Below are 26,690 nucleotides of genomic sequence, written 5' to 3' on the forward strand. Positions count from 1 at the left end.
CCTTTGTCATTAAAGGAATATATATATATGAGAAACTGAAGACATCAGAATGAAGAGCACAGGTTGTTTGCTGATGATAGATGAAGGGTTTTTAGGTGGAAAACATTACTGTCACTTTGCTTATTCTTTAAACTGATAAAGAAAGCCACTGCCATTTTGCTTTATATATATATATATTTCTACATAGCTGGGTAAATATGACTTGTCTGAGCCAGCTCACAGACTGTGCCAAAGTTGCTAGTTTGGCCAGAAATTCATGGCAGGCAAACTGAGGTTTCCATGAAAGAGTATATACACGAAGCTTGTGTAGGTGTCCCAGGAAGAAAAAGCTGTTGACATAGAACCTTTTTTTCTGTCCAAAATAATCAGACCATCCTGCTATTAGTGTATTTTGAAACCATTTTTTGGTCTATAATTGAGCCTCATGTAAAATAAAATTCTTTTTTTTTTTTGATTAAACGAGATATGATGATGCATTTGCTGAGTTTAAAGTAATGAGCACAACTATCCAGCCTACACAAAGCTTTCCATACAAAACAAACAAGATATTATCACATACTGTAACATAACAAAATCATATACAAACATTCAAGTCGCATACATACAAGCATACGTAAAACCCTTTAAAGTAACTTTATCAAAATAGGCGTGTAATATAAGGCACTAGAAATCTAAAATAAAAATACTTATTAGATGCTGTTTGAAATATGAGTTTGATCATTCGTTGGATGCTGTGACACACAGACGGATGCCATCACCTACTGGAGCTGTGACATGATACACAAGATCTACTTCCTTAGAGGTCAGAGGTCATTCCTCTGTTTGGACACACTGAACAGTGGTGGGAACCGTATCAAGTGTTAACATCCTCGTGTCTGGGAAAGGAAACACCGTCATCAATATCATCATCATAATGGCATATAACTGCAGTTAGTGAGTTGACACAAAAATATATAATACATCTACTTATTGCACACAGAATCAGACAGATAAAAGTCAGAGGTGAGCATTCCAGTGAGAAAATTTTTCCTTAGTTTCCTTTCTGTGCATACTCCCTTTATCTGTGCTCTCTCTCAGTGTACACACAGAACGACTTGGCAGATTTGTTCTCAGGACTTTCTGGTAGCAGGAGGGTTAATGCTGTCCCTCCGGGGGAACTCGACAGTGGCTGTCCTCAGGTCTCTGACATCAAAAAAGAGACTGGTGGTGGTGTTTTTTTTTTTTATAGAATTGTGAACTCTAGATTTGATTTTACACTTTACACTATCACTTTAAAAGAAGCCGCTACAGCCCATTGGACTACACAGAAAAAAAAGAAACAAGAACAACTTTGCCATTGTGTTGTCATTGTGGACAAAGTCATAGTCTGGTAAAAACAAACAAACAAAAAAAGAACGTGGCATAAGGAATACCCAGTTAAAAAAAAACTAACAAGATAATCACATGTCTGTAATTTTCTAAAAAACTAAATCAATGTTTTACTTTGTGGTGTGCATTTTAAACCCCTCTCAATTTTCCCTTATCTTAAACCGTGAAGCATAAGGTTGAACTGGTGGTTTTTATTACTGTATGGTAGAAATATCTTATTTTTCATCCGCAGGAAACGAGAGTCTGTTTCCACAAAATAAAAAAAAAATCCTCTTGGTGCCTTTTTGTTTTGGGACATGTTCTTGGCCTTTTAAATACTGTGCACTCTGTGCTTTCAGTCTCCTGTTGGCAATTCTCTGGTGCTTAAAAGTCCCAGTTCTTTCAGTCCTTGAGGCTTCCATAATGTGTAGACTCCTTCAAGACAGTCTTCAAGATAGAAAAATCAAAAATTTTCTGTGATAGCTAAATACTCTGTAGCCAGGTCCTGTTTTTCAGTTGGTGATGCTACACTGGTGGTGGACGAGGTGAAGAGTTCCACACCCAAACAATGTAAAGCAATCTGGGTGCTCACAAAAAGCACTGAAACGAATAATAAAAATCTATATTTGATCAAGTATTCTGATTGGAACAGTGGTTGAAGTTGCTTCTTCAGACTGACCAATGGGTGTGTTTGGGCTGAGGGTGGAAGAAAACACCCTTGTCAAGCGAGTTGCTATGGCTCAGTTAGAGGTGCTGTTTCTGGGTACAGGATAAGCCGATGGTCCCCCATCACTCTGCATGTGGTGGTAAAATCACGTCACAGCCTAGCGCAGTAATTCAGGCCCTGTGGGGCCTAAGAAAAGTGCACTAGGTGGGACGTGGCATGAGAGACGGCCGCTAGGTTTATGTTGCATAGTGATCAAAGCTTCCCAAGTACTCCAGACTGGCCCGGTAGCAGAACTGGTACTGGTCCTGGAGGGAGGCAAAAGTGATTAGTGAGGGACAGACAAAGACTGAAACAGCAGCAGACACAAAATGCACTACTTGTTGTTTTACAAAGAGCGGGTACTAGAAATAAAAAGCGAGACACAATAATAACTGTGGAGAAGCTCACCTCTGTCTGAACGGTGGCAGGTCTCTGGGTGCGCAGCATCTTGACAGTCTGGAAAATGTCCACCACTCCCTCGTACCGCATCCTCTCTAGCACAATACTGAGGGTGATGAACACACCGGTCCTCCCTACTCCAGCACTGTTGGTGGATAGGTCGAACCATATTTAAAACTCTACCACCTGTAGTCATGTATAATTACCTACTCACAACGTTATCATTATTTTTTTTAAAAATGACCTCATTCCGGTTATTTGCATAGTCTTTTATCAGGTCTTTTTTGTTCTCCCTGGTATTTTTATACATTCTCTTGGTGTGTTGTGTATTTTATAATTTCATTTTTCTGTTGCGGCATGTTGTGTGCATTACAAGCTTTTCAAACAAACAGGACTGACTGTGATATCATCTGTGAGCTGACAGAGTGTAGTTCTTTAAACAACTGCAGTGATCAAATGTGTGGCACAATGAACATCGGGAATGACCAAACATACAGAGGCCAGTGGGGAGGAGGCATCTTACCTGCAGTGCACAGTAATCGGCCCATCCTGGCCAAACTGTTCTTTAGTTTTGTGCACCTGGCCAATAAAATCAATAAATCCCTCCCCTGACTTTGGCACTCCTTGTTCCGGCCAATCGGTGAACTGGAACTGACGAACTGTTCGTGACTGGCCATCCTACACGGAAAAATATATCGTATTATTTTTAAATAAAAAAAAAATAGAAAAGAAAAACATTAAGCAAGCTGCTGTCCCTCTCATGCACATTAACAAAAAACCCAAACAAATTGATGACCCACCCTGGCATCAGTGACTTTGAACTCTCGGAGGATGTACTGGGGCATGTTGTACTCAGCCATAGGATCCACCACAAAGTACTGGTACCTGGCTGAGCGCTCGGCAGGCCAGTACTGGTGACACTTCTCCTGCAGGACGACATAGCGGAGGCTTCAGTTCAGAGCTTTACATCATATTTGAGGGATTTACAGTGTAAAGGCAACAAGTTCTGGCTACCTGGTCATGAAAATGTCTCCCTGACTTGTGGAATTCATTATTCATGTGAAGATAATTATGTGGCAGATGAGATTTAATGTTCATGAGATATAACAAACATCATTATTTCCCCCTTTCACACTCTGTCACTGTATTGCATGCATTTTCACTTATTCTTATATGGTTTGTGAAAGTCAGGGCTCATCATCTTTTTATTTTTTACAGATATTCATCAACATAGGCTACACAGTTCACAGCCCTCCCCTGGTGATGATTTCTGCTAAAGCAAAGTCAACACAACAATGAGGAGCAAATCTAAAAGTGAGCAAAGTATTACCTTCTGAAAATAAAAACTTGAAAATGAGCTGGAATTACAGTATAATGAGCAATATTATAAATGTGTTGTCATGTAATAATCATGTAATAAATAACTTGTTACTATTTGAAACTGCGGGCTGATGCGCATTAAAACCTTGTTTACTCTTTAAAGTGTAATTTTTATTAGTGTGAATTTCACAGTTTTTTTTTGTCTTTGTTTAGATTTTCTTCCAGTCCATTAAATGACTTTAATGAATAAAAATGAACACAATTTTCTTTATATTTTTTGGCACATACTTACTTTAAAGCTGTCTGTATACGGACACATAATATCAGTCATCAGAGAATCATCTCTGTTGCTCACATCATCACAGCAGAATGAGAGGTTTGCTTCCCAGTAGAGGCAATGCATTCTAACATTGTCCTACACAGTGCCCTTGATTACAGTGGTCTGTGTGTGTCTGTGTATCCGTACCCGTCCCATTTCTCTCAATTTGGTTAGCATGACAACTATGGTGGAATTGTGTTCCCACAGCATCCTCCAGTAGTCCTCTGTGGTCTCTGCTAGTGGGCCTTGGGTTGCTATGTAGGCCTTTTGCTGCCTAGACCCACAAATACATGGATTACTGTATATGAATATAACTTTGTCTGAATACCTAGAAGGCATATAATAACATTACAGAATAACTGATGTTTAGTACAGTTTTCTCTGACCTGTATCCATCAATGAAGCTGGCATTGATATAGTCAGATCCCTCCACTCCTCTGATTGGCTGCAGACACACTCGGGTGGTTTCATAGGGCATGATGTTCACCAGCCGGTTCTTGAACTTGTTGCATGGCAGGTTGGCACTCACGAACCGTGATGTGTGGGCCTTGGCACTGGCCAGACGCTGGAATAGAAAAACAAAATCTTTACAAAGTTTTATAGATTGTAACGTATGGGCCTCAAATCCAGTGTTTATGAGAGCATGCAATGCACAAAGGGTGAATGGATTAAAGGAGGGAAGGAAAATAAAGTTCTAACTAATTCAAATTAATTGACCTCAGTCAAATGTATTTAGCACAAGGCTTGGTTTTCCTCTTGCAAACTGGACAAGTGATATTACAACATCAGCTTTACTCGGCGAGCCTGAGGCTAGTTAGTCAGACATCTTCAACTGAATAAACAAAGACGGGGCGATATAGGGGGGCGAGGGCAGTGGTAGGGACTAGAAAGGAAATAAAATGAGATGAATGAGAAGAGGAAGAAGAAAATCAAGAGTCGGGGGGACAGAAACCACAAGGCCCCACAATGTCTCAACGCACATATGTGAACCACAGTTGATCCTGCCCCGGTGGAAAAAAAAAAACCTGGGACACACACATTCATATGGATATTTGTAGACAGGCAGACGTGAGCACATACTGTACACTCTCTCTCACACCTGACCACATGGCATACAAAGAAAGGCCGAACAACAGAGAACAGGCAGAGTGAAACCACAGACTCAGTGGGGAAACAATGGGGTCTCATGAACTGAGCCTCGACCATCGGTGGCTACTGGAGCGCTCTGGGAGAAACAGCAGTTTCTAACAGACAGACCAAGCTGGAAAATCCCACACTAAACCCAGGTTCACCAGTGCACTCGGGTACTTTGAACCCAGTTTCCAGCGTCAACAATAGTAATTCTTCATGTCATTTGGTTTGAATTTGACCTGGTCTTATCAATAAAGTCTGGCAAACACAAACCTTCTCACCGCTTTGATACAGCACATTATTTTCACCATCTGTAAAGCTTGGATAAAATCACTGGCAACCTCTGTACACCAGTCAAATCTCTGTGAAAGGAAACAAAAACAGTATGTCTTAATGGGGTGTTGGATTACCCAAACCTGCCAGAACAGCTTAGTTTCTTTCTTTTCTCCACCACGTGCTTCGACTTTGTGATTTTAACCGAGGAATGCGATGCTGCTCCGTGAGAATTTCCATCCTTTTCAGTATTTTGTTGAAAATGGTGGAAAAGTGCTGTTTCGGATGGCGCTGTACAGTTCACCATAAATGTTCCAGTGAGATGAGATCTGGTGACTGGGACAACCCTGGCATATGTTTTGCATCATAATCAGGCTGAGCAAACAGTTCAGCGAGAGCTCAGTTGATTGTCATTCTGGGGAGACCGCTGCCATTAGGACATGAATGCTGGAGCACAGGATGAGGGAGATTGCTTAGGGTGGCTTTGTGTTTACTTTGCCCTCTGAGAGACTAAGCAGACACAAACCATTCCAGGAAGAATTTAAGCCACCTGCTTCCAATATATACCTGCATGGATAAAGCTACTCAGTCAGACCAGACAGGCCTGCAGAGAACTCATCTGGCAAGAGGTAAATACCAGAATAAACTAAATAAAAGCAGGCAGAATAAAATAACACACTTTAATAACACTTTGAAGAAATTCTGTCCTGTCTTCTTACTCGTGTATTGATGGTTATATGTTTGATGTTCTCACTCTGAATTCTGATCAGCTCCCTAAATGTTTGAAAATAACCTTTCCCAAAGATTTTATTATAAACTGCTACATTCTAGCCTGCATTATTTGGTTTTTCTGTGTGTACCCATCAAACTTCTAAAACAATGCTTTCTAAAGCCCTCAGCAGAACTCTCTTACCTTGGATTCAAATGGTGCAAGTGCATAATCTCTTTCAAATCCAGTCATCCACCCTGACTATATGAAACTCAAAATGTAACAACTTGGAAAGTGACTATCAAGGTGAAGAAATCCAGGGTCATAAAGTACAAACTGCACTTGTGGAGAAAGTTGTTTCCAAGCTGTTGTTCCTATGAACATCACTGTTAAACATCCAGCAGCTACCAAATCTAGTGGTGAGACTGTTTTGCCAAGTGCTGTGTCAAAGATGAAGAGCTTAAAAGGAACCTCAGTTCATTCGGTCAGTGAAGATGAGAAGTGCTAGAGGTCCTGAGAATCATGTCAAGTTTGAACTCTTACAGTCACATGCAGGGCTCAAATTACATTGTGTGGTTTTTTTTACATTCTGCTAAGAATGAAAACATTGAGACCTTTCATTTGTTATTGCATGAAAAGAGACTATGGGTCACCATCAAATCAAAGGAAGAAGGAGATAGAGAGCGCCCTCCAGAGGGAGGCTGCGACACATGACAGTGAGATCTATCAATTATATGAAGAGATGAAGGCACAGATCAACAACGGGAAAGACAGGCTGCCACTAAAGGACTTGAAGCATCTTCAGCTGTGCAGCCAAAACCTGGAGCACTAACTATTGTCCACAGAGAACAACTGGAACAACTTTTCCAGAGGCAGAAAGAGTCAGATCTCTAGTGCTGTGAGCTGAGTGGTGAGAGCTCAGAGCCACGTGGAGAAGATGAAGATGACCAACAACGAGCTGTTCCGAGCACTGTCAGTGCTGTCACCAGTCAGTAGGTGCCGCTGGCCCAAAAACAGCTGACCATACTGCAGGAGCAGGCCATCCAGCTGCATTGGGACAATGCAGAGTAGCTGAGGGATCGCAGAGAGAGAAGCAGGGCCTCATAAAAAAGCCTGACCTCCTCAGAGAAATGAACCAACATTTGAAGGACAGGCGAGATGTACAGTATGTTGTGGTGTGCCTCAAACCTCACTCAGAAAGAAGCAGAAGTGGAGACCTGTGGCCTCAACAACACATTTTATTAACACCAGCCAGTGGGCAAAAGGTGAAGGTGAATTCAATTCAAATCAATTTATTTGTGTACCACCAAATCACAACAAAGGTCATCTCAGGATACTTTACAAAGTAAGGTCTAGACCTTACTATTATTATTATTATTATTATTATAGAGGAAAACCCAATAAACCCCCCTTGAGCAAACACTTGGCGACAGCGGGGAGAGAAAAATCCCTTTAATGGAAGAAACCTCTGACAGACCCCGGCTCTTGGTGGGCGGCCTTCTGCCTCGACCGGTTGGGGTGAGTGGATGACACAACCATCACTGCTTCCTCCTTCACCATCACATGTCGACAACACCCTCAGGCAATGGCTCCACCAATTCCGTTTCACCCAGTGTGCATGATGTAAAGGCAAAGTCCAAAAAAAAAAAAAAAAAATCACCCGGCATGGTGAGTACTGCTAAGAAAAAGCTAAGAATGAAGAAAGTAAAAACTGAGATGAAGACGGGGTAGATGAGGAGGTGTTGGGCAGACAGGTGGCCCCTCTGTTGAGTCATCTCCATCAACAAGGACCATCTGCTACACCTGCTTCAAGGTAGGCCCCAGTATTTACTGCACCAGCTCAGTGAGTAGGAAGATGAAGAGGGTGATGATGAGGAACAAGAATCCTAAAAGAACACTGGATGTAGTAAAAGCTCCTCCTCTAAGGAAGTCATGATTTACCTGAGCAAAGAAGATGCCCATGTCTCCAAGAAGACAACCTGTGTGGAATGAGACTCAGCAAAAGATAAAAAAAGAAGGGCTGTTTGCCCTGACCCTTCTCTTTAACGTGGTCCTAGTTGGCAACTCCAGACTAGGCAAGACATCCCTGCTGCACTCCTTCAGTGAGGGCTGTTTCCACCCTTTCACAACTGCCACTATGGGTACTGACTATAGTGTGCAGACACTAACCCGGGACAATATGGAGGTAGCCATGGAGCTTTTGGACACAGGAAGTCAAGAGGGGTACTGCAGCATAACCAAGCAGTTCTTTCACAAGGGAGATGGTGTTGTTGTGATGACTTCACAATGAAGGAGAACTTCATGACCATGTGACCCTGGCTCAACAATGCCCAGGAAGGTGCAGGAGAAAGGATACCCATCTGCCTTCTGGGCAACAAAATGACCAGATGAGGACAGTGAGGCGTCATTCAAAGAAGCTGAGCAACTGGCTTGTAAAAACAAGGTGATGCTCTTTGAGGTCAGTGCTTACACAGGCAAAAATGTGACAAGACATGAGTCCCTGACACACGTGGCCAGAATGTTAATGGAGCAGGAGGACAGGGCAAGACACACAACAGTCATTTTAAAAAAGAAAAAAAAAAGAGTTGCTATGGTGCTGCTGAGGTAGAGGCTGCTGAACTGCCGCCGGTCACTGCAAATCAATGATCTGACACCAAATCCACACAGAACAATTACACATACATAGCAGCACAAAATAGCATGTGAATGCAGCTCAAGAGTCATGATAAATAAAAGTTATCCTGCACAAGTCCCGATCAGCCATGTTAGTATTAATGACAGCAGGTAAAGTCAGTGTGCTGCTGTCAGGAGTCTGCTGATGTTAAGGAATGAAAATGGTACAATCCGCTTTAGGGTTGTGGTGTCGAATTAGATGCTACATTAGACCACGAATGTGAATATTTCAGTTTGTGATTGAAATTGCAAAGACGAGGAACATTTAATTGGAGGGGTCGAACCCCCCTGTAATTCATACTCTGGTTACATGATAATTGAGTGCGCTGACTGTGGGCTGTATGACGCAGTTAAAAGCTCCAAAACAGCTACTAAACAGATCTTGAGGCGAGGTTGTTTTTGTCTGTGGCATCTTCACCATTTGAGATAAAGATAGACAGTACATCGACAACTGTCCCAAGTAGTTTGGGAATAATTGTGGTTTTTAAGAGCTTTTTAAATTCAATTTTATTGACTTTCTGGTTTTAATTTTCTTGTGATGCAATTTTGATTTGATGAGGTTGGGAAGTAAAAGAAGTTTTTTTTTTGGCCCATAACCACCCCTATTTTTATGCGTTGTTCTAGAGCTGTGTTTGTGCCATTAAACTTTATACATTTATTGACAAAAATATGCATTAAAAGCAATAGTTTGGAATTTTGGGAATATTCTTATTTGCTTTCATGCAGTGATTTAGATGAGATGATCAGACCACTCATGTTTGTCTGTTGAATATACTTAGCTTAGCACAAAGACTGGAAACACAGTGAGGCAGCTAGCCCGGCACTGTTCAATGTTAACAAAATCCACCTCTGAGCACCTCTAAAGCTCAATTTTTAGCATGTTAAGTTTTAGAGGTGGATTTGTTACCTTTGGACAGAGCCAGGCCATTTGTTTCCATCTTTTATGCTAAGCAGAGCTATGTACTTACTGGCTATAGATTCATATTTAACAGACACACGAGAGTAGTGGCAGTCTTCTCGTGTACTTCTGGGCAAGAAATCGAATGAACATATTTCCCAAAATGTCAGACTTAACCACAGAGATACAACACCTCTACGCCCTATCAAAAGGCTCTAAGGATCCAGCCTCTTCAGCTTCTAGCACATGATGTGACCCGATACTGCTCTTTCTCTAGTGTCTGTGAGACACTACATGTCTACAGTACCTAATTCAGGGATGCTGTTGTGTAGCTGACCCTGATATCTGATATCTCCTGTGTGGTGATGGGGCAAGAAAAGGGTGACTCTCCCTTACAGAGACCTGTGAAATGTCACATTACTATCATTAATTAGTTGGACCTAAGTTTGCACCCTTACGGGGCATGGTGAATAATCCCCACCTTGAACTCCAGCTCCATGCCGGTGACATTCTCTCCCGGTTCAATCTGCATCAGCCTCTGGATATAGGAGTACAGGTTCCTAGCGGGGACCTCTGTGTTTCCGCAGGTCACAGCCTCCAGCAGTGCATCATGAATGAAGATATACTGATCTTCTGTCTGGACCATGTAGTTCCTCTCGGAGCGCATCAGCGTGACATGGCCATAGATGTCGATGGTCTTCTCGTGCTTGATTCGTTCCGTCATGGCATCGATCACAATGAAGCAGCCTGTGCGACCCACTCCAGCGCTGAGCCAAAACAGGAAGGGAAAAAAGAGGAACAGATGGTGATGTGATTTTCTAAAATAACCTGGGGTATGAAATGTTTCACAAATAATTTTCTTGAGTGTGTGCTGTGTCTGCCAACCTGGTGTAAATCTAGTCCTGTTGCAAAAAGCTCTAACACACACTGTGCTTAAATCAACTAAGTATTACAAAGATGCCAGCCAGCAATATTTTTTAACAAAGGGCATAAAAACTGACATCAGTGATGAGTCAGCCTCATCGTCTCACTGGCATTAGGAAGATATCCTCTCCTATCGACAGACAATCCAGCCATATAATGTTTAGCTGCCCACCCAAACACTTCACATTTTTGCTGTGCTAGTACATTAACAGTGAAACACTCTGACCAAGCAAGTTTCTGCAAGTGAATAAAAACCTCTTTATATGGTTAAATTAATACAATTGGGTGTGCGTGCGTGCACTGGCATGTGTGCATTGTTCACATGGAATGAGATTCATTCCATTGTTTGATACAGAGACTGGTTGATATGTTAAGACACATTATGATGGAGCCTTGCCGGCATAATTAAATTTGACTGATAATCCTGTTAGATACTCCGTCTGACTGCTACGGAAGATTAGGAAGAGCTCCTCCGCTGCCAACCTTTTCACCCCCCTCCCACCATCATCCCTCTGCCATTTTATCTTGTCTTTAAGTACCCTTCCAACACTCTCACACTCCCAGCCCTGCTACTTTTTCACTCTCATATCTGTACATTTTTTAGACTCCCTTTTCTCTTCAATTTATCTTTTTCATTCACACCATCCTGGATTTGACCTAACCTTCTTTCTCATTTTACACCTATCTCCCAAACCCTCACTAACATTCCCCACCAATCACTGTCTCAATCTCCCCTTTTCCCTCCTCTTCCTCCATATCTATGCCTCACTAATTCCTCCTCCTGAGAACTTGTGCTCTGTATTCCCTGTGCTTCCATCTATCTTCTTCTCTCCTTCATTCCCTGGTAAGAGCATAGAGCAGTGTCATTTCATTTCTGGAGCTCAACACTGCACCAAGACTGTAATGACAAGTTTACAGAATCTTACTCCAAGCAATGCATGAGCCTCTTGCTGCTCAGTCAGCAGTTCATTTGAATGGAATATAAACTTATGAACCCAGACTACAACCAGCTTAAACAGTAAATAGTCAAGAGTGAAAGCTACTTATGGAAAACAGGGTCAGCTGTTGTTGTTCAACCTTGGAGATGATGGCAGCTGTGAATGGAGGAATGTGGGTGTTAAAGCCAGTGAGGATGATTTGGGGTTTGCATAATGGCAGGAACTACAGTGTGAATGACTATGTACAAGTGCTCCTGGTCTCTTGGTGGCTTTCACAGACTCATGGTCTTTTGAAAATTATGTTGTCAAGTGAAGCCCAAAATAACACACAAACACCTTTAAGGGCCAGACTTTTTTTGTCAGAAACCACTGGATTGTTTTTCTCTGCGATATATGGAAATACTTTTAGCATTGTATAAAGAAACATGGATGAATCACTGGCAAACACACACTCACACACCTGCAATGAACGACCATGGGTCCTGCATCTGGAGGGTTGCAGGCTTTGACCCTGCGAAGGAAGGCCAGGAAGGGTGTAGGGTGTTCAGGCACACCGTGATCTGGCCAGGCTGTGAACTGGAAGTGACGAACTTCCCGTTTCTCACTGGAGCCACTCTGCATAAGCAGACAGAATGTGTGAGAGAGCTACACTGATGTTATTCTATATTTTTTCTAACTGTCAAGAAATCCCATAGCATACAGTATATCCCATAACAACACATTAGTACTTATCTTCTGATTTCCCTACTGTACCACATCTGTGGTACTCGGTTCCAGGCCTAATCATTCCTACTGAAGACATAAATCCTTCAAAACAACTAACAAATATCTCTTCATTTAAAGAAGGCTTAGTAATGTCCTAAATCAACTGGGCAGTTGTAGGTTAATACTCATTTGGTGTTATAGTGAGCATTTATGGTGGCATGCCGGTATATGTGGGCCTGAGTCTGAATAAATTACAATGCCTATGTTCAGTTTAATGAAGGAGCATGTCACTGACATGACAACAATGTGGCTCATCAGTGCATTTGTAATTGTTTTGGACCACAATGGAGCTCTATGGAACAGAAGAATAATCAATATCAGATAGGAAAGATCAATAAAGTATGATAGAGGGAAAAAAATTCACAATTTTCTTCTCACGTGGATGTTCACAACCTCACGTGGATCACAAATACAAGCAACTCAAGTCAAACTGTGACATAGTCAAGCATGGACACACAAACAACACAACACAGCGCTGTACACTTGACAATACCTTGTAAAGGGCGAAGGTCCTGACAGAGTAGGTGGCCAGCTCCACTGTGTCCAGCAGAGTGACCTGGATGAGGCCGTAAGTCTCTGTGCCTCGAGTTGGCCAGTACTGATCACACTTCACCTAAAAGGGAAGGGAGGAGAAGCTGTGAGAGATGCAGAGAAACCTGTATATGTCTGCTCACATTTTTGTGAAAGGAGAGAGAGAGAGAGAGAGCTGACTTGGGTGTGTGTATATAGAGGCAAGAAAAGAGGGGAGTGTTGAAGCAGATAAGTGAGAGGCAGTAATATTTGGAAAAAAATGTGCATATAGAGACAACCCAGCATGTGGAGGGGGTTTTAGTAAGTATGTGGTGTGAAGAGTGACAGAGAAAAAGACAGGGGAGGGAGAGCTCTGCTTTCTGGGGTGTGTGATCCTGCTTGTTTAAAAATACAAGAAAACTGTGTGGCATGAATTTGCCATAGGTTGTTGGGCTCTTGCAAGGATCTACCACAGTGCTCAGAAAAGCCAAGTGATATCTAAAGTTCCATCCTCACATATTGCTCCACATTCCAACCTTCCAAATCCCTACAAAACTACACCCCCATGCACCAAGTCCCAGCATCCCTAACCACCAAAACGCCTAGAATTCCCCTGTATAGGGCAGTCATGTTTGTAGTTCTTCAGCTCAGCCTCAGAGACCACAGAGTTGAGAGGGGAAAAAAAATCCCAGAAGAGAGGAAAGAGGGGAGGAGGGCTTTGGGAGAATCAGGCCAAACCAAACGCTATGTGCTGATCCCTCCAGTCCTCACATCAAAGAGCACAGGGAGCTCGGCTCAGCTCGCTCTACATTCCACTGCTCCAGACTGGGGATTATGCGTTTTGGCTTGGGATGTTCAGACTGTAATTACAGCTTTTCAACTGTTGTTTTCCCATCAGACTTTGAGACACTGTGGAACAGGAATGGTTGTCCATGTAGGAGGGCTAAACCACTGCCATATATTAAACAGGATCACAGTGAATGTTGGTGTGATATATGCATTATCCATTGATATGTGGAGCTTTTTCTCCAGTATGTTTCATTGGCACTTAAAGAAAACATACTGACAATGAGACCATCTGTGATCACCGAGATTGTTAATATGTAAACCTAATGCTGAGAGGTGTTGACTGAGATTACATCACTTTCTCTGACTAGCATCCCACTACTCCCTCAAAGTGAAGATACAGAGTTTGTGGGCTGATAACAAATAGTTCAGTGTATTGAAAGTTTTCATTGTTGCATTATGTTCTAACTGCTTTATTGACTTTAGAGACTTTAAAGCTAAGAAGGATCATGTTTAAGGCAGCAGTTTACTACTGTCCTTCACTTTGTAGAGACTCAAAACTCCAAAAAAAAATCACACATTTCCACATAAAAATGTAGCCAGAGTGTGAAAGCGTCTTTCTTTAATGGCTACATGTTATATTGTATAGCCACAAGAGGAAAAGAGAAAAACCGTGGTGGGTGTGATCATGCAAACTGCAGAGACTAATGTGCACTGAACTGCAGTGATTACAATAAAACCCATTTCAGACCTAGTTAATTATAAGTGCCTTGTGGTGAGTTGAAAACAATTCAGCATTCTCACTCAATGCACTGGCTACTGCACAGAAAAAGGAGAAACAGCATAAAAAGGGCACTGAATAGAGAAGGAGAAAGCTAAGGAGAAAACTGTGAGGTGAGGTAACATTTTAAAAGGGATTAGCAAAGGAGAGAAAGAGAGGTCTTGCCTTAGAGAAGAAATAAGAGGGCATCTGAGGGTCAAAGAGACATAACAGAGACAGTTGGAAAAAGTTGAAAAGGAAACAGTTTTCACACAGGCCACAGGTTAATAGGAAAAGAAGCACAGATGAGAGGAAAGGATCATTTTCTCAACAGGACCTTGGACATAATTGGATAGCACTTAATCATGATTCATACCTCAGGCCATTTTTATTCATTTTATTTTAACACGACATTCTGATTACATTGGAGCGCATATTCCATCAGCAAACAAAATGCCTTGAAGCCACATGATTTTCTAATTCATTACCTTCCCTGAACTTTGCTCCATTTATAATTCTGAAAGGTCTCACTCACTATTTAAATAAATTCCATTTGACCGTATTCTATTCTGACCGACTACATCCCCACCCTCCTTCTCTTTACTGTGATCCCTGCATTTAACCATGGAGCTTTCAGCTTGGTCATCATAATGACACCGGCTGTTTTTTGGTTTATTCTGCAAACTGTTTTTGTGCTATTTCACATATCCTGGCTCTTGCTCCTGTGTTCTGTCCTGTTGAATCTAACTAGACTATTCCTCCACGTCCTGCACCTCCTCATTGCTGTCAAACCAACCACATCCATTCCTATCCCACCCTTACTCAGCCTTAACCTAACTCTACTTTATTTTTCTCACTTTACTGTACCCTTTAATACTAATCCAGCCTTACTAACTTCTGATCCCCCCCACTTTTTTTTTTTTTTACCCCACTTACCTTACACTTTCCTGTCCATGTCTTCCTTATCCCCCAGTACTCCACTTCTCTTACCTCATGATAGTCTATATAATATTAAAGTGTATGTGCTGCCAGAGGGACATCCTGTTAGCCGGTGTACAGGCTAACCTTCAAAATAAAAGGACAACTGATACAGTAGCACAAATGAAGGTGATATGTGTCTGCAACATTTCCTACATGCAACTCTTGAACAGTGGGTTTGTGGTGCTCAATTTAGCTTTACTCGTGTTTGCTGGAAAATACAGTATTTATTATTGACCTTAACCAAACTCCAGCTTTGTTCCTTAGTCAACTGTAATAATCGTCATGACCAGTGCAGGGCAAGTTACTGGAAAACTCAAAAGAAAAGCAGTGTTTTACTGTACAGTGCTCGTGGCCTACCTTGTTGTATGTCCTCTATCGCATCCTACTTTACCTTACACTACTTAATGCTTTAGTCTTCCCAACCATATCATATCTCAGACCATTTATCTGAATCTCTCCTTTATGTCCTGCGCTATTCTACTATTGTACTGCGCCTCTATGCTACTGTGCTACCCTGTGCCACATACCCCCATCTTATCCCATCCACTCTTTCTTACCCGTGACTTCTCCTCCAGCTTGGTCATCATAATAATGTTGGCTGTGTGCTGCTCCCAGACCATCCTCCAAAAGTCCCCAAAGGTCTCAGGGAGGGAGCCCTGAGTGGCGATATAGGCATTCTGACGGCGATAGCCATCAATATAATTAGCATTGATGTAGTCACTGCCTGGGACACCTGCAAAACAAAGACAGAATGGAGGATATGAGGGGGGGAGGAAAAGAACGGAAAGAGAAGTGTCCAAAGTGAGGAGGATAGTGAACCGTGATGGATTGGAGAGAGAGAGACAGACAGAGAGAAACTGAAGCTGAAAGACACTGCATTCTTTTGTCTACTGCATGATTCCAGATGAACCTGACTTTTATTCTGATGCAGGGTGAAATAATCTATAAGGATTATTTTAAATCTACTGGCATGAAAGTAGGTTTATGTCCCAGTAATAAAGGGTGTGGATCATCTGATTCCATGGCAGCGAGATTAATGTTTTCACAGTGCCCAGTGTCCTTTGGTGTTGGATTGTTCAGCCATCTTGTTTTATAATACATGCTAAAACGATCATGGGCCTAATCACAACATACTCTGGATGTGCTGTTTTGAATGGCAATTTGAGAGTGAGGCCGTCTCTGTGTAAGACTCGGCTGACACTGCTTGTCCTAGAAGGGATTGTGTGTATGTGTGTTTGTGATGTGGGAGAACGTCTGTGTGTGTTTGATTTAGGATCACTCCTGCTCATCTGGGGCCTAATACCATAATCCTAAAAATCTGAGAGGCATGGCTCCAACATGCACGCATACACCGAAACACAAGTGTACACTCTGATACACATGCACACACATTTAGCTGCGACCCGATTCCGCCGAAGTGGGGCACGCAACTCCTTTTGAGTTGTCTGAGAGCAGTTTGCATTTAAAAAGACAGAAGTCAATGAGGAAACAGTAGGATCCCAACTCTTGCAGCTTGTGCTCTTTGAACAGCTTTTTTTTTAACCAACACAACTCAGTCCCATACACTTGTAAAACCCCAAGCCACCATAAAACACACATACGCGCACACACACACACAGGGGTGTTTATACAACTGGTGGTAAATGGGATGGGGACAGACGGTAAAAGAGCTTTTAACATATGTTTATCAGCCCCAGTCTTTAAAAGACAGCTTGACTAAATGCTTTGATGTGCTACAACTTTATTGCAAGAGACTACAGCAGAAGCACTATGCAGTAAAACAAACACACACACACACACACTTCCAGTCATTTGGTGGCTACACTGGCTTGGCAGAGAGTGTGTGTTCACAAATGTGTAGAGGAGACTGGGAGCAAAAGTACATATCTGTGCTTGTGCACATCCTGCACGTGTGCGTGTGCAGTCTTATGTGTATGGATGTGCTCGATAGTAAATGTGTTTTCTAAGTTGAAAAGAAAGACAGACAGCCAGGGCTCCAGGACAGGCGGGGGTGGAAGGGCTGCTCACACATGCTCTGCCCAGATAAGGCTCATCTGTTTGGGCTTGGCCTCCCATTGCCTCCCTCTCTCCACACTGGAGCTGCCAGTTTCTCTGCCTCAGGTCCTTCCCTGCTGAGGTCAGTAAGTGTGCTTCAAAATGCACTGAGAACAGGATTATTTTTCTTCAGTTTAGTCCATTCAAAAAGACCAAATCCAGTAAAATAGGTACACCGTGAAAATATCTCAATAAAAAGGCTTTACTGTAAATAATAATCTATCATGTGGTGTCACAGTGGGGGGAAACATCAGATTGTTTGAATCCTGAAATTATAGTTTTTATGGTGAATAGCTGATACACTCACAAAGGAACACAAACACAAACACAGGCCTTTGTGCTTCTATAGATGTGATGACCCTCGATGACATAAAGCTGCGCCTAACCTCTGACACCCAAACCCGAAACCCTTAACCTCCTCTCCTCCCCTCTCCTCTCCCTCCATGCACTTATATGCCACCATTACACATCACTAACTTTGTGTAATGGGAAGTTCTAGACCTTACTTTTTAAAGCGTCTTGAGACGTCTTTTGTTGTGATTTGGCGCTATACAAATAAAATTGAAACTGAAATTGAAACCAAGTCCTAAACCTCACATGGCCCTATACGCAAATGATGGAGAGATCGAAATACCCTTACTTCCTAAAAATATCCTGATTCTTTAAGTATAGTATGAGTACAAGAGCGCACGCACACACACAGACACACACACACACACACAGGCATGTGTCTTACCCTCAGTGCTGGAGAGTATAACCCTGGAGTGATCATAGGCAATGACGTTAGCATAGCGGTTCTTTGGTTTGTTGACCTCCAAGTTGGAGTTCTCCCATGTGAACTGCTGACCGGGGTCGATGGACTACAAGACACGAGTCAAAGAGCAACTAAGAACTAAGATCAACAGGCTTTCAGATTTATTACAGTTCTATCATTTCAAGTAGTTTCAGACAGTGCTTGCATTCTTTTGTTTCCAAATATATTTTGATTATTTTCAAGAGCAACAATTTAAAGTTCACATGTGAAATATATTTGTATATTTTTTCTCTTAAAATTGACCTCAAAAGCAGAAACTGTCATCTAAAAAGACACAAATTTGACAGTTCCATGACTGTGAGCTTACACTTCTTGATGCTGTATCATAACCCACCATTTGAAACCAAACTTAAGTACAAATTGAAAACTGAGGGAAAGTGCAATATCTCATTTCTAAAAACAACAGTGATGCAGGGACTTTCCACTTAAAAAAAAAAAAAAAGAAAAACCTAGCTCCCAGAGAAAGATGATAAAAGCACAATAAATTCCTCTGGGAGAGAAAGGATGGTTGTGTTAGACCAACACATTAAGTTCCTGGAGGGTAATTACAGTGTAACCAGTGCTGTAAGTTGGGAGAGGCAGACATGAGGTCATTATGGGGCTGTCGACGGAGAGCGACGAAGAGCAGAGGACCAGAGCAATTTAGCAATTCTGAATATTTTACAACACACAATTATGGTTTGGTTGGACAGGAGTGATACTGGATGAGTGCATGTAAGTGAGTGCAAACATCATGTGTGCTTGATTATTACACCGCAATCATTTCTGACCCCCCCCCCATCCCTCCTCCATCCATCTCTCTCGTTCCCTCGTTAAGGGCTCAGTACTGAACAAAGCACATACTCTTGATGCAGGGAGAGTGTGAGGCGCAGCTGAGCCGTTCCAACTCACACCACAATTACATATGGCTTCTCCCTCACTGTCTCATCCACCCCCCTTTCCCCTCTCCCAATGCTCTCTTCTCCCTAAAACATCCCTGCTCAGTTTTTCTACTCTTCACATGATGTGTCCTTGTCTTCCTTTATATATGTATCTCTGTCATGCTCAATATATCTCTGGTGTAGCCAATTAGGGCCTTATGTCTCCTTCCTCGCCCAGAGGCCATCGGTCTAAATTCTCTGCGAGGGAAAGAAAACATTTTTACCCCTTTAATAGCTCTCTGTGGAGCTCACTGTAAGGCCAGTGCCATTTGCAACACATCCAGCGTGTAAAGAAATATTTCTACTGATGTGTTTTGTACAGAGTGCTGCAGTTCAGCACACCAAGTTCAGGCACACTGGTATCTCCAAGCAGATGCTTTTTTTGGTTCCATATTAACTGTGCTGCAAGTGGAAAGAAACTAATCAAGAAGGGTCTTTTTATTCTTTGCCGAGAACACTTGCTTTGTGTGTCTTTTGGTGAGTCTGCTTGCTGTTGCTGCCTTGTTATTTCTATCTCCTCTTTCTCCACCAGAGCGTAGAAATGGGTGCTTGATAACCATCTGGCTGTAAGCAAACTCTCTTTGAGCTTGCAATTTCAATTTCCTTCTTATATTTATACAGATAACAACAAAACAGTAGAGAGAAGAAAATGTGCTTTATCTTGTATCGAGCTATGAAGACGACTCAAAATGCAATGTAACTGTAGAGAATACAGTATGTGAGGCGCAATCTACAACGCTCACCACTGAAATTGAGACTGAGCAAAAAAAAAAAAAAAGAGTCAACGATAAATATGTGTACAACTGCATCACAACAAAATGAATTTCCCAAGTTAAAGATTTTCTGAGACAGATAATCATCATTCCTACCTCGTACTCTTGAGAGAACTTGAGATTGTCGTTTGCCTTGAGGCGCTCAATGTGATCAGCCAGCTCAGAGATGGGGACAGGCGGGTGACTTGCCATGCCTGCCGAGCACAGAAATAGAAAAGGAGGCTATTTCGATACACACATACATCTAAACTCTTTTGGAGGGAAATGTTAAGAGTTAGGATTCTCAGAGGAGGTGCTGTTTAGGGTTCGGTCCATGGTCAGTGGAGGAAGCAAATGGAGGCGGGTTTTTTTTCCGTTAAGTGACCATTTTCTCTCCAGGCAGACAGAAAGAACAATGTGCGTGTTCTGAAAGTTACTGAGGCACAATAACATGTCCTCAGAGTATATGCACACTGCTGGAGAAAAAAAAAAGACTGTGACACAGGTGGTTAAAAATTTAGTATGAAAAAGGGTTTTTAAAGAAGTATTCCAGAGGCATTTTGATGAAATTTTCAATTCAAGCAGCTTCATCCTATGAGGGATGGAAGGTTAGCATCAAAGTGAAGAAAGAAAGAAGGAAATGTAGCATGAGGGCACATAATGACAGCAGAGAGGAGAAGAAGCGCTGTAGTGGACTGAGACCAACTAACTTGACAAACGGCGATAACCGCGGTACACTGATACACGGTAGGCTGGAAAGGGAAACAACAACAGAGTTAATCTTATCTATACGAATACACCTAATACTTAAAAATCACACATTCAACTACATAGTGTTTCTGCGTATCTGTCCAATCTACCTGGAGTCTGGAAGTTGATCCTGCGTAGCTCCACGGGATCAGTGGGATGATGGGATGACATGGCTTTGCTGCAGGGAAAACTGCCCTTTCTGCCCTCAGCCTCAGCCCTTTTTCTAGAATAACACATCAACAGACAGCATGTAAATGCACTTCAACCTGATTAACTGAACCTTTGACTGCATGTATCTTGGAAAATGCGGGATTTGTAAATTCAAGCATTTGCTCAATTTTTGGGATTTGTTTTGAAATAGATGGACCACAGTCATGTGAGCGTTAAACATCCGAGAAAAGCCACATAAAAACTGCTCCTTGAACATTTACAGGGAGAGCTGCAATATATAGGAAATATCAGTTTCAATTTTTACCAGAGGTTGTGCTGACTGCTTGCTATTTATACTCATTGTCTGGGATGATGAAGGGTGTCAGCTTTTTCTCTCTCCCAGGAATTTAAAATGACATTTATTCGCACATTTTCTTTACTTTGATCAACTGCCTTTGTTAAAGCTATCAAAATGAAAAGGTGTTGTTTGTTTACCTGTCGGGTTTGCTGGATCCAAACATGGAAAGGAGCAAATAAAGGGACAGACAAAGACGAATAACATTAATGTCCAATCAAGAAACATCAGGCACAAACCACTCATTAAAACTAATCAGTTTCTTATGACTTATGTTAAATATGAAAAATAGCACCTCCTGTATAAACAGACTGGAAACACAATACAAAGTTCAGTGAGATATAATTACCTGCAACCTGCCACAGGTTACACAGCAGGGAATATGAACTTGGGATCATTACCATTAAGGTTAACAATGTTGCCAAGCCACAGTCACAGCAATTATTCATGCGCATTAACAAAGCGCTAGCCAGGAAAGCAGATGATTATCATGAATAATGCTAAGGAGCGACAATGTTATCATCCCCATCTCCTATGTTCGCCAACTTTGCTCCCTATATACAGATTTAAAAAGAGATTACGGAAAACCTACAGTAGCATTGCTATGAGAACTCGTAAGCTAAACTCAGCTAAACTCAGCCATAATTAGTAACAGACAACAGAGCTGAAGACCAGTAAATATAGTACCTCAATATTAGTTTGGTATGCTCCATAAATAATGGAAACCCATAATGAACCATCTGGGCTTTGCTCAACCTCAGCCTGGTTTGGAGTAATAGACAAAAGGTTTTGCATTTAGTCCAGGTCCAGATTATTTTCCCCCTCTTAAAGCAGAGGTTTCGAAACTGTGGTGGGCCTAGGGTGGGGGGCAAGCAGGCACCAAATTGCTGTAGTTTGTGTAGAAATATATACTCGTTCTTGGAGGCATAACTCAGTCAATTCTGAACACAAAGCTAAATAATCTTTGCAACTCCCAAATTATTATGGGAACTGTATTTCAAAACATAAGTAAGAAATTCCCTGAATTGAAGTAAGACAACAACAACAATAACAATAATAATAATAATAATAAGAGGAGTGGCAAAATCCACTAGTATTAACTTTTTTTCATGTGGTAGTTGTCTCGATTATGCCTGTTAGGGGGCTTCAGCCTTTGCCATAAGACAACAGTCCAAATGTGAACACCTGACTGAGAGATAACTACATTATCCCCCATGTATGAGTTTGCCCTGCCAAATTTGATTTGAGAACAAGACAGTTTACCTATGGGCAAGGAATAAACTAATATATATGTGGAATACACTGTATTAGGGAATGGAAAAAAGGTCACATCTATTGTATTCAACTAAATGCTCCACATTTCCCCTCTCTCACCAATCAAATGTTTTAAACCATTTACCTCTTGAAGAGAAGAATGGCAATGACGATGCAGACGATGAAGATGACAGCCAGCACAGGCCCCACCACCCACAGCAGCCCCTCTTCCTCATCAACAATTGGCTGGGGATCCACATCCGATGAGGTCACGGGATCAGAATAAGGGCTAGTAGCATACATGGTCTGCAGGAGGACATGGTTTAGTTGTGCATTAGACAAAACTGTATTAGTATAGATAGACCGTTTGTGTGTCTGTTTGTATTATTACTCACATTTTCAGACAGGTCTAGCAGTGCGAGCACAAAGAAGACATACTCCTGTCCATTCTGCAGTGGACGGTTGCGAAAGTCACCGTAGTTTTCTCCGTCACCTAGAGTGAACTCCAGTGGAAGGGTCTTAAAGTGGGCAGTCACATAGGTCCTAGGATCTGATTGGGCAGCCTGTCTGCGGATGCGAAGGGCATGACTGACACTGGTCCTGTTGATCTCTTTCAGGAGCTGAAAAGAAAGCAGAGGATGGATTGATATGAATAAAACAGTGGAGAAGGACAAAGGAGGGGATAGAAGGAAGAAACAGAGAATTGAAACAAAATTAGAAAGGATGAGAAATGGTTAAAAATAGGGAATAAATGGAAACAATTTGTTATAATTTTCATCTAATATACTGTATGCCAAGTTAGTTAAGTTTATTTTACAAATAAAGAAAAGGATTTTCTTAATATCAGGAGAGCTTTTATATGCCAAAAAGGGTATTTAGCAATTCTACAAAACAAAAAACACCCTTCACTAAAGTAACAATAGGTTGTATGGAGCATTATCATCTAAGCATAATCATCTGAACTGCTATCACATATATCCTTTGAGTCGGCACTACAAGGATGCTATTAAAACTCAGCTCACACACATAACTGTGCTTTCAGATTAGCATAATGTGGTGATGAAGTCTTTAGAGAAACATAGAATGTGGCATTAGATGGGAAATGGCATGTGAAAGTACAGTTGAGATTGAATAGGCATATTTTTCATCTATTTGTGTACCACTTCATACACACCATTTTCCTCAACATCAGTATTACCATACAATAAGCTCCTCATTATCACCATTATTTAGCTATTCATTGGTGTCATCTCCTAACTGATGCATGTCTTACCTCATCCAGGTTCATCTGGTCAGGCTCCACCCAGGGATTCAGGAACTTCCCTCCTCTCTGCTTCTTGAGTGGCACCACCACCACATAATAACCCCTGAAACAAAGCATGCACTGGGTTTAGACCTAAACAAAGAAATCATCAACTAGTCATTTCTTCAGTCTCTAAAGAAACACCAGCGCTCTGACATGTGAAGACATAATCTGACTTTTAGGAAATACACTTATTTCAGCTTATTCGTGGCTGAGTCCCAGGAAGTAAAATAGGTGGTCCACTAATCACAGTGTTGGCGGTCCAGTCTCTAGCTCCTCCAATCCACATGTCCAAGTGTACAAATTACAACGGACAGACTGGCACGGTGCACAGTAGCTTGCTGCCATCTCAGTGTGTGAAATTGTAAAGTGCTTTGGATAAAAGTGCTATACACAGTAAACACAGTTATTTACCATTTATTTAGACTGAAACCACTTTTGTGTCTGCACGGTAAATATAAGACTATGGCCAGCAGCCAGTCAGCTCAGCTTAACTTAAAGACTGGAAACAGGGGGAAACAGCTAGCGTGGTTCTGTTTAAAAAAAAAAAAGCTAATTAACACCTTATATTTCTTTTGCTTAGTTAGTTTGTTTAATTATTGAGTTGAAGAGGTGCTGGTAGGCAATTTTTGTTACCTTCAGACAGAGCCAGGCGAGCTGTTTCGAGTGCTAAGCTAAGCTACAGCTGCTGGCTGTAGCTTCATATTTGCTGTACAAACATGAGAGTGGTATCAGTCTCACCTAACTCTCATTAAGAAAGCAAATATGCCTGTTTCCCAAACTGTGGAGAATGACTCCCACTTGATGTGCCTATGGAGCATTGTATCATTAACAGAGGATACTGCAGCAGCAGCAGCTCTGACATGGCACTGTAAATCTAAACAGTGTGGTTGTATTCGAACACAGGGCCACGTCTAAAGCCATGTGTGAAACAAAGACAATAACATCACTGGAGCAGGGAATTATCAGTAGCACTCATACCCTAAGCACCCGTCAAGCAATGAGGGCACAGACACCAAAGGCATCCATGTGCCCTCAGTAGCTGACTCCCTTTAGTGCTCCATAAGCATTCACTCTGCTCACTATGCTGATTAGTAGATGTTAAATGTGAACAAAAGAAAATCTTTTAGAGCCCTAAAGGTGAAATAGCAAGCAAAATAAAATAAAGCAAGCATAAACCTGACAACACTGCATTTAGAGAGAATAAATGTTGATTAAAGTAAACATCTCCATGAAAAGCCATCAAATATTAAAAAATGTCATTAGAGATGTTCAGCATCTGGTTAATTACAGTACATTTGGTGACATTTGGTGCTACTATCTTGAACCAAGTCACCTAAGCTGGGAAAGACACTAAAAGAGCAAAATGCTGTCTGGGACCCAAAAACATCCCAAAACACTTCTGAGGTGACAGAGACAAACTATGGGAAAATGGCTGTGAGGATGTGAGCAGCATGTGGATGACTCAGGTCGTGCTTTAAGGATGAATAAGGACTGTTTCCACTTGGTGTCTGTTTTAGTTCTTGGTTATAAAAAGCAGATGAGATTAGTTTTGTGCTCTTATTTGACCTGTGGTGGAGGTTCTTAGACATCTCTCCTGACAGACCAATAAATGAAAAGCAGCATCAGAGGGAACTTGTGAAATTACCACAAAGGGTCTAACAACTCATTTGACAACAATTTAACTAGAACAAATTTTGTACAGTTACTAAAACACTCATTAATTCATTAAGTTAATGAGGTTGTTTCCACTTCAGTGTCTACCTGACTTTAGCTGTGGTCTGCACATTTGGTAGCTGCACAGTCACCATGCCATCTGCATTGGTCTTTCCCACCACGACAGGCTTGGTCTTCAGGATGTCCGGAGCCGTGGTGGCGGTGATGAGGTGTTGCAGCCCCCCGGCGCTGTTGGCCCGGTTGGTGAGGAGAAAGGAGTACTGAGTGTCCGGCACCAAGCCAGTGATCAGCTTCTGAGTCTGCTTGCCGTCCACTTCAATAGACAGGCCTTTTCCATAGAGGATCTGGACATGAGAAGGGTTACACATCATTTGAGAGTTAAATTTACTAATACATAGGCCAAACACACAATACAGCACTTTTATTTATCTCAACAGACACAGCTAGTTTTAGGATTGTTTTTTCAGATTTTACTGCTTATTTTTAAGAATGAATGAATGAATGAATTTTTTAAGGGGGGTTCCCTGACAGATGAGTGGTTAGGGCACAGCGCTCTCACCTCAAGTCAGAGTTGTGTCAGGAAGGGCATCCGGTGTAAAACATGTGCCAAATGTCAACATGTGAATCTTGATGATTCGCAGGGTCTTACTATTTGTTACACAGTCTTGACTTGTCACTAAAGGTGAACGGGCTTTCGCTGTCCAAATCTCTTGGCTGATAAACTCAGACAAGGAAACTTGGTATTATTGTTTGATTTTGCTTTAGTATAGTTTCTCTACAGTTTGATTTAGGTGTTGTTTGGTGTAATAAAAACTGAATACTTCCTGTGTCTCTAGTATTTTACATTTAAAGCCTTCCAACATATAGTCAGGGAAAAAATTATTTGAACCCCAGCTGATTTTGTAAGTTTGCCCACTAACAAAGAAATGATCAGTCTACAATTTCAATGGCAGGTTTATGTGAACAGTGAGAGACACAACAATAACAAAAAAATCCAAAAAAATGCATTACAAAAAAAGTTATAAAGTAATTTGGATTTTCATGAATGAAATAAGTATTTGATCCCTTTGCAAAACATGCTTTAGTACTTGGTGGCAAAACCTTTGTTGGCAATCACAGAGGTCAGATGTTTCTTGTAGTTGGCCACAAGGTTTGCACACATCTCAGGGGGGATTTTGACCCACTCCTCTTTGCAGATCCTCTCCAAGTCATTAATGTTTC

General features: G+C 41.6%; 1 protein-coding gene across 22 annotated transcripts in view; it reads right to left on the minus strand.

Moving 5' to 3' along the window:
- Positions 1-1,031: 1,031 nt before the first annotated feature.
- ptprdb (protein tyrosine phosphatase receptor type Db) overlaps positions 1,032-26,690 on the minus strand; it is a 140,937-nt gene continuing 115,278 nt past the window's right edge. For 11 of the 22 annotated variants that reach the window (XM_020597106.1, XM_020597107.1, XM_020597116.1 and 8 more), the window contains 20 exons: positions 25,557-25,813; positions 23,763-23,856; positions 22,885-23,109; positions 22,635-22,795; positions 21,376-21,387; positions 20,841-20,953; positions 20,691-20,732; positions 20,098-20,195; positions 18,231-18,354; positions 15,997-16,172; positions 14,645-14,668; positions 12,896-13,015; positions 12,098-12,252; positions 10,257-10,542; positions 4,478-4,656; positions 4,239-4,365; positions 3,253-3,378; positions 2,976-3,130; positions 2,462-2,597; positions 1,032-2,319 (listed from right to left, as the gene is read on the minus strand). In XM_020597106.1, coding sequence (XP_020452762.1) covers positions 2,251-2,319; positions 2,462-2,597; positions 2,976-3,130; positions 3,253-3,378; positions 4,239-4,365; positions 4,478-4,656; positions 10,257-10,542; positions 12,098-12,252; positions 12,896-13,015; positions 14,645-14,668; positions 15,997-16,172; positions 18,231-18,354; positions 20,098-20,195; positions 20,691-20,732; positions 20,841-20,953; positions 21,376-21,387; positions 22,635-22,795; positions 22,885-23,109; positions 23,763-23,856; positions 25,557-25,813 — 2,679 coding nt within the window. In that variant the 3' untranslated portion in view covers positions 1,032-2,250. The remainder of the gene's footprint in view (positions 2,320-2,461; positions 2,598-2,975; positions 3,131-3,252; positions 3,379-4,238; positions 4,366-4,477; positions 4,657-10,256; positions 10,543-12,097; positions 12,253-12,895; positions 13,016-14,644; positions 14,669-15,996; positions 16,173-18,230; positions 18,355-20,097; positions 20,196-20,690; positions 20,733-20,840; positions 20,954-21,375; positions 21,388-22,634; positions 22,796-22,884; positions 23,110-23,762; positions 23,857-25,556; positions 25,814-26,690) is intronic. The other 11 variants (XM_020597127.1, XM_020597123.1, XM_020597122.1 and 8 more) reach the window with 3 other exon arrangements.

Source organism: Monopterus albus, unplaced genomic scaffold (assembly GCF_001952655.1).
Source record: "Monopterus albus unplaced genomic scaffold, M_albus_1.0 scaffold32.1, whole genome shotgun sequence".
Classification (NCBI taxonomy): domain Eukaryota; kingdom Metazoa; phylum Chordata; class Actinopteri; order Synbranchiformes; family Synbranchidae; genus Monopterus; species Monopterus albus.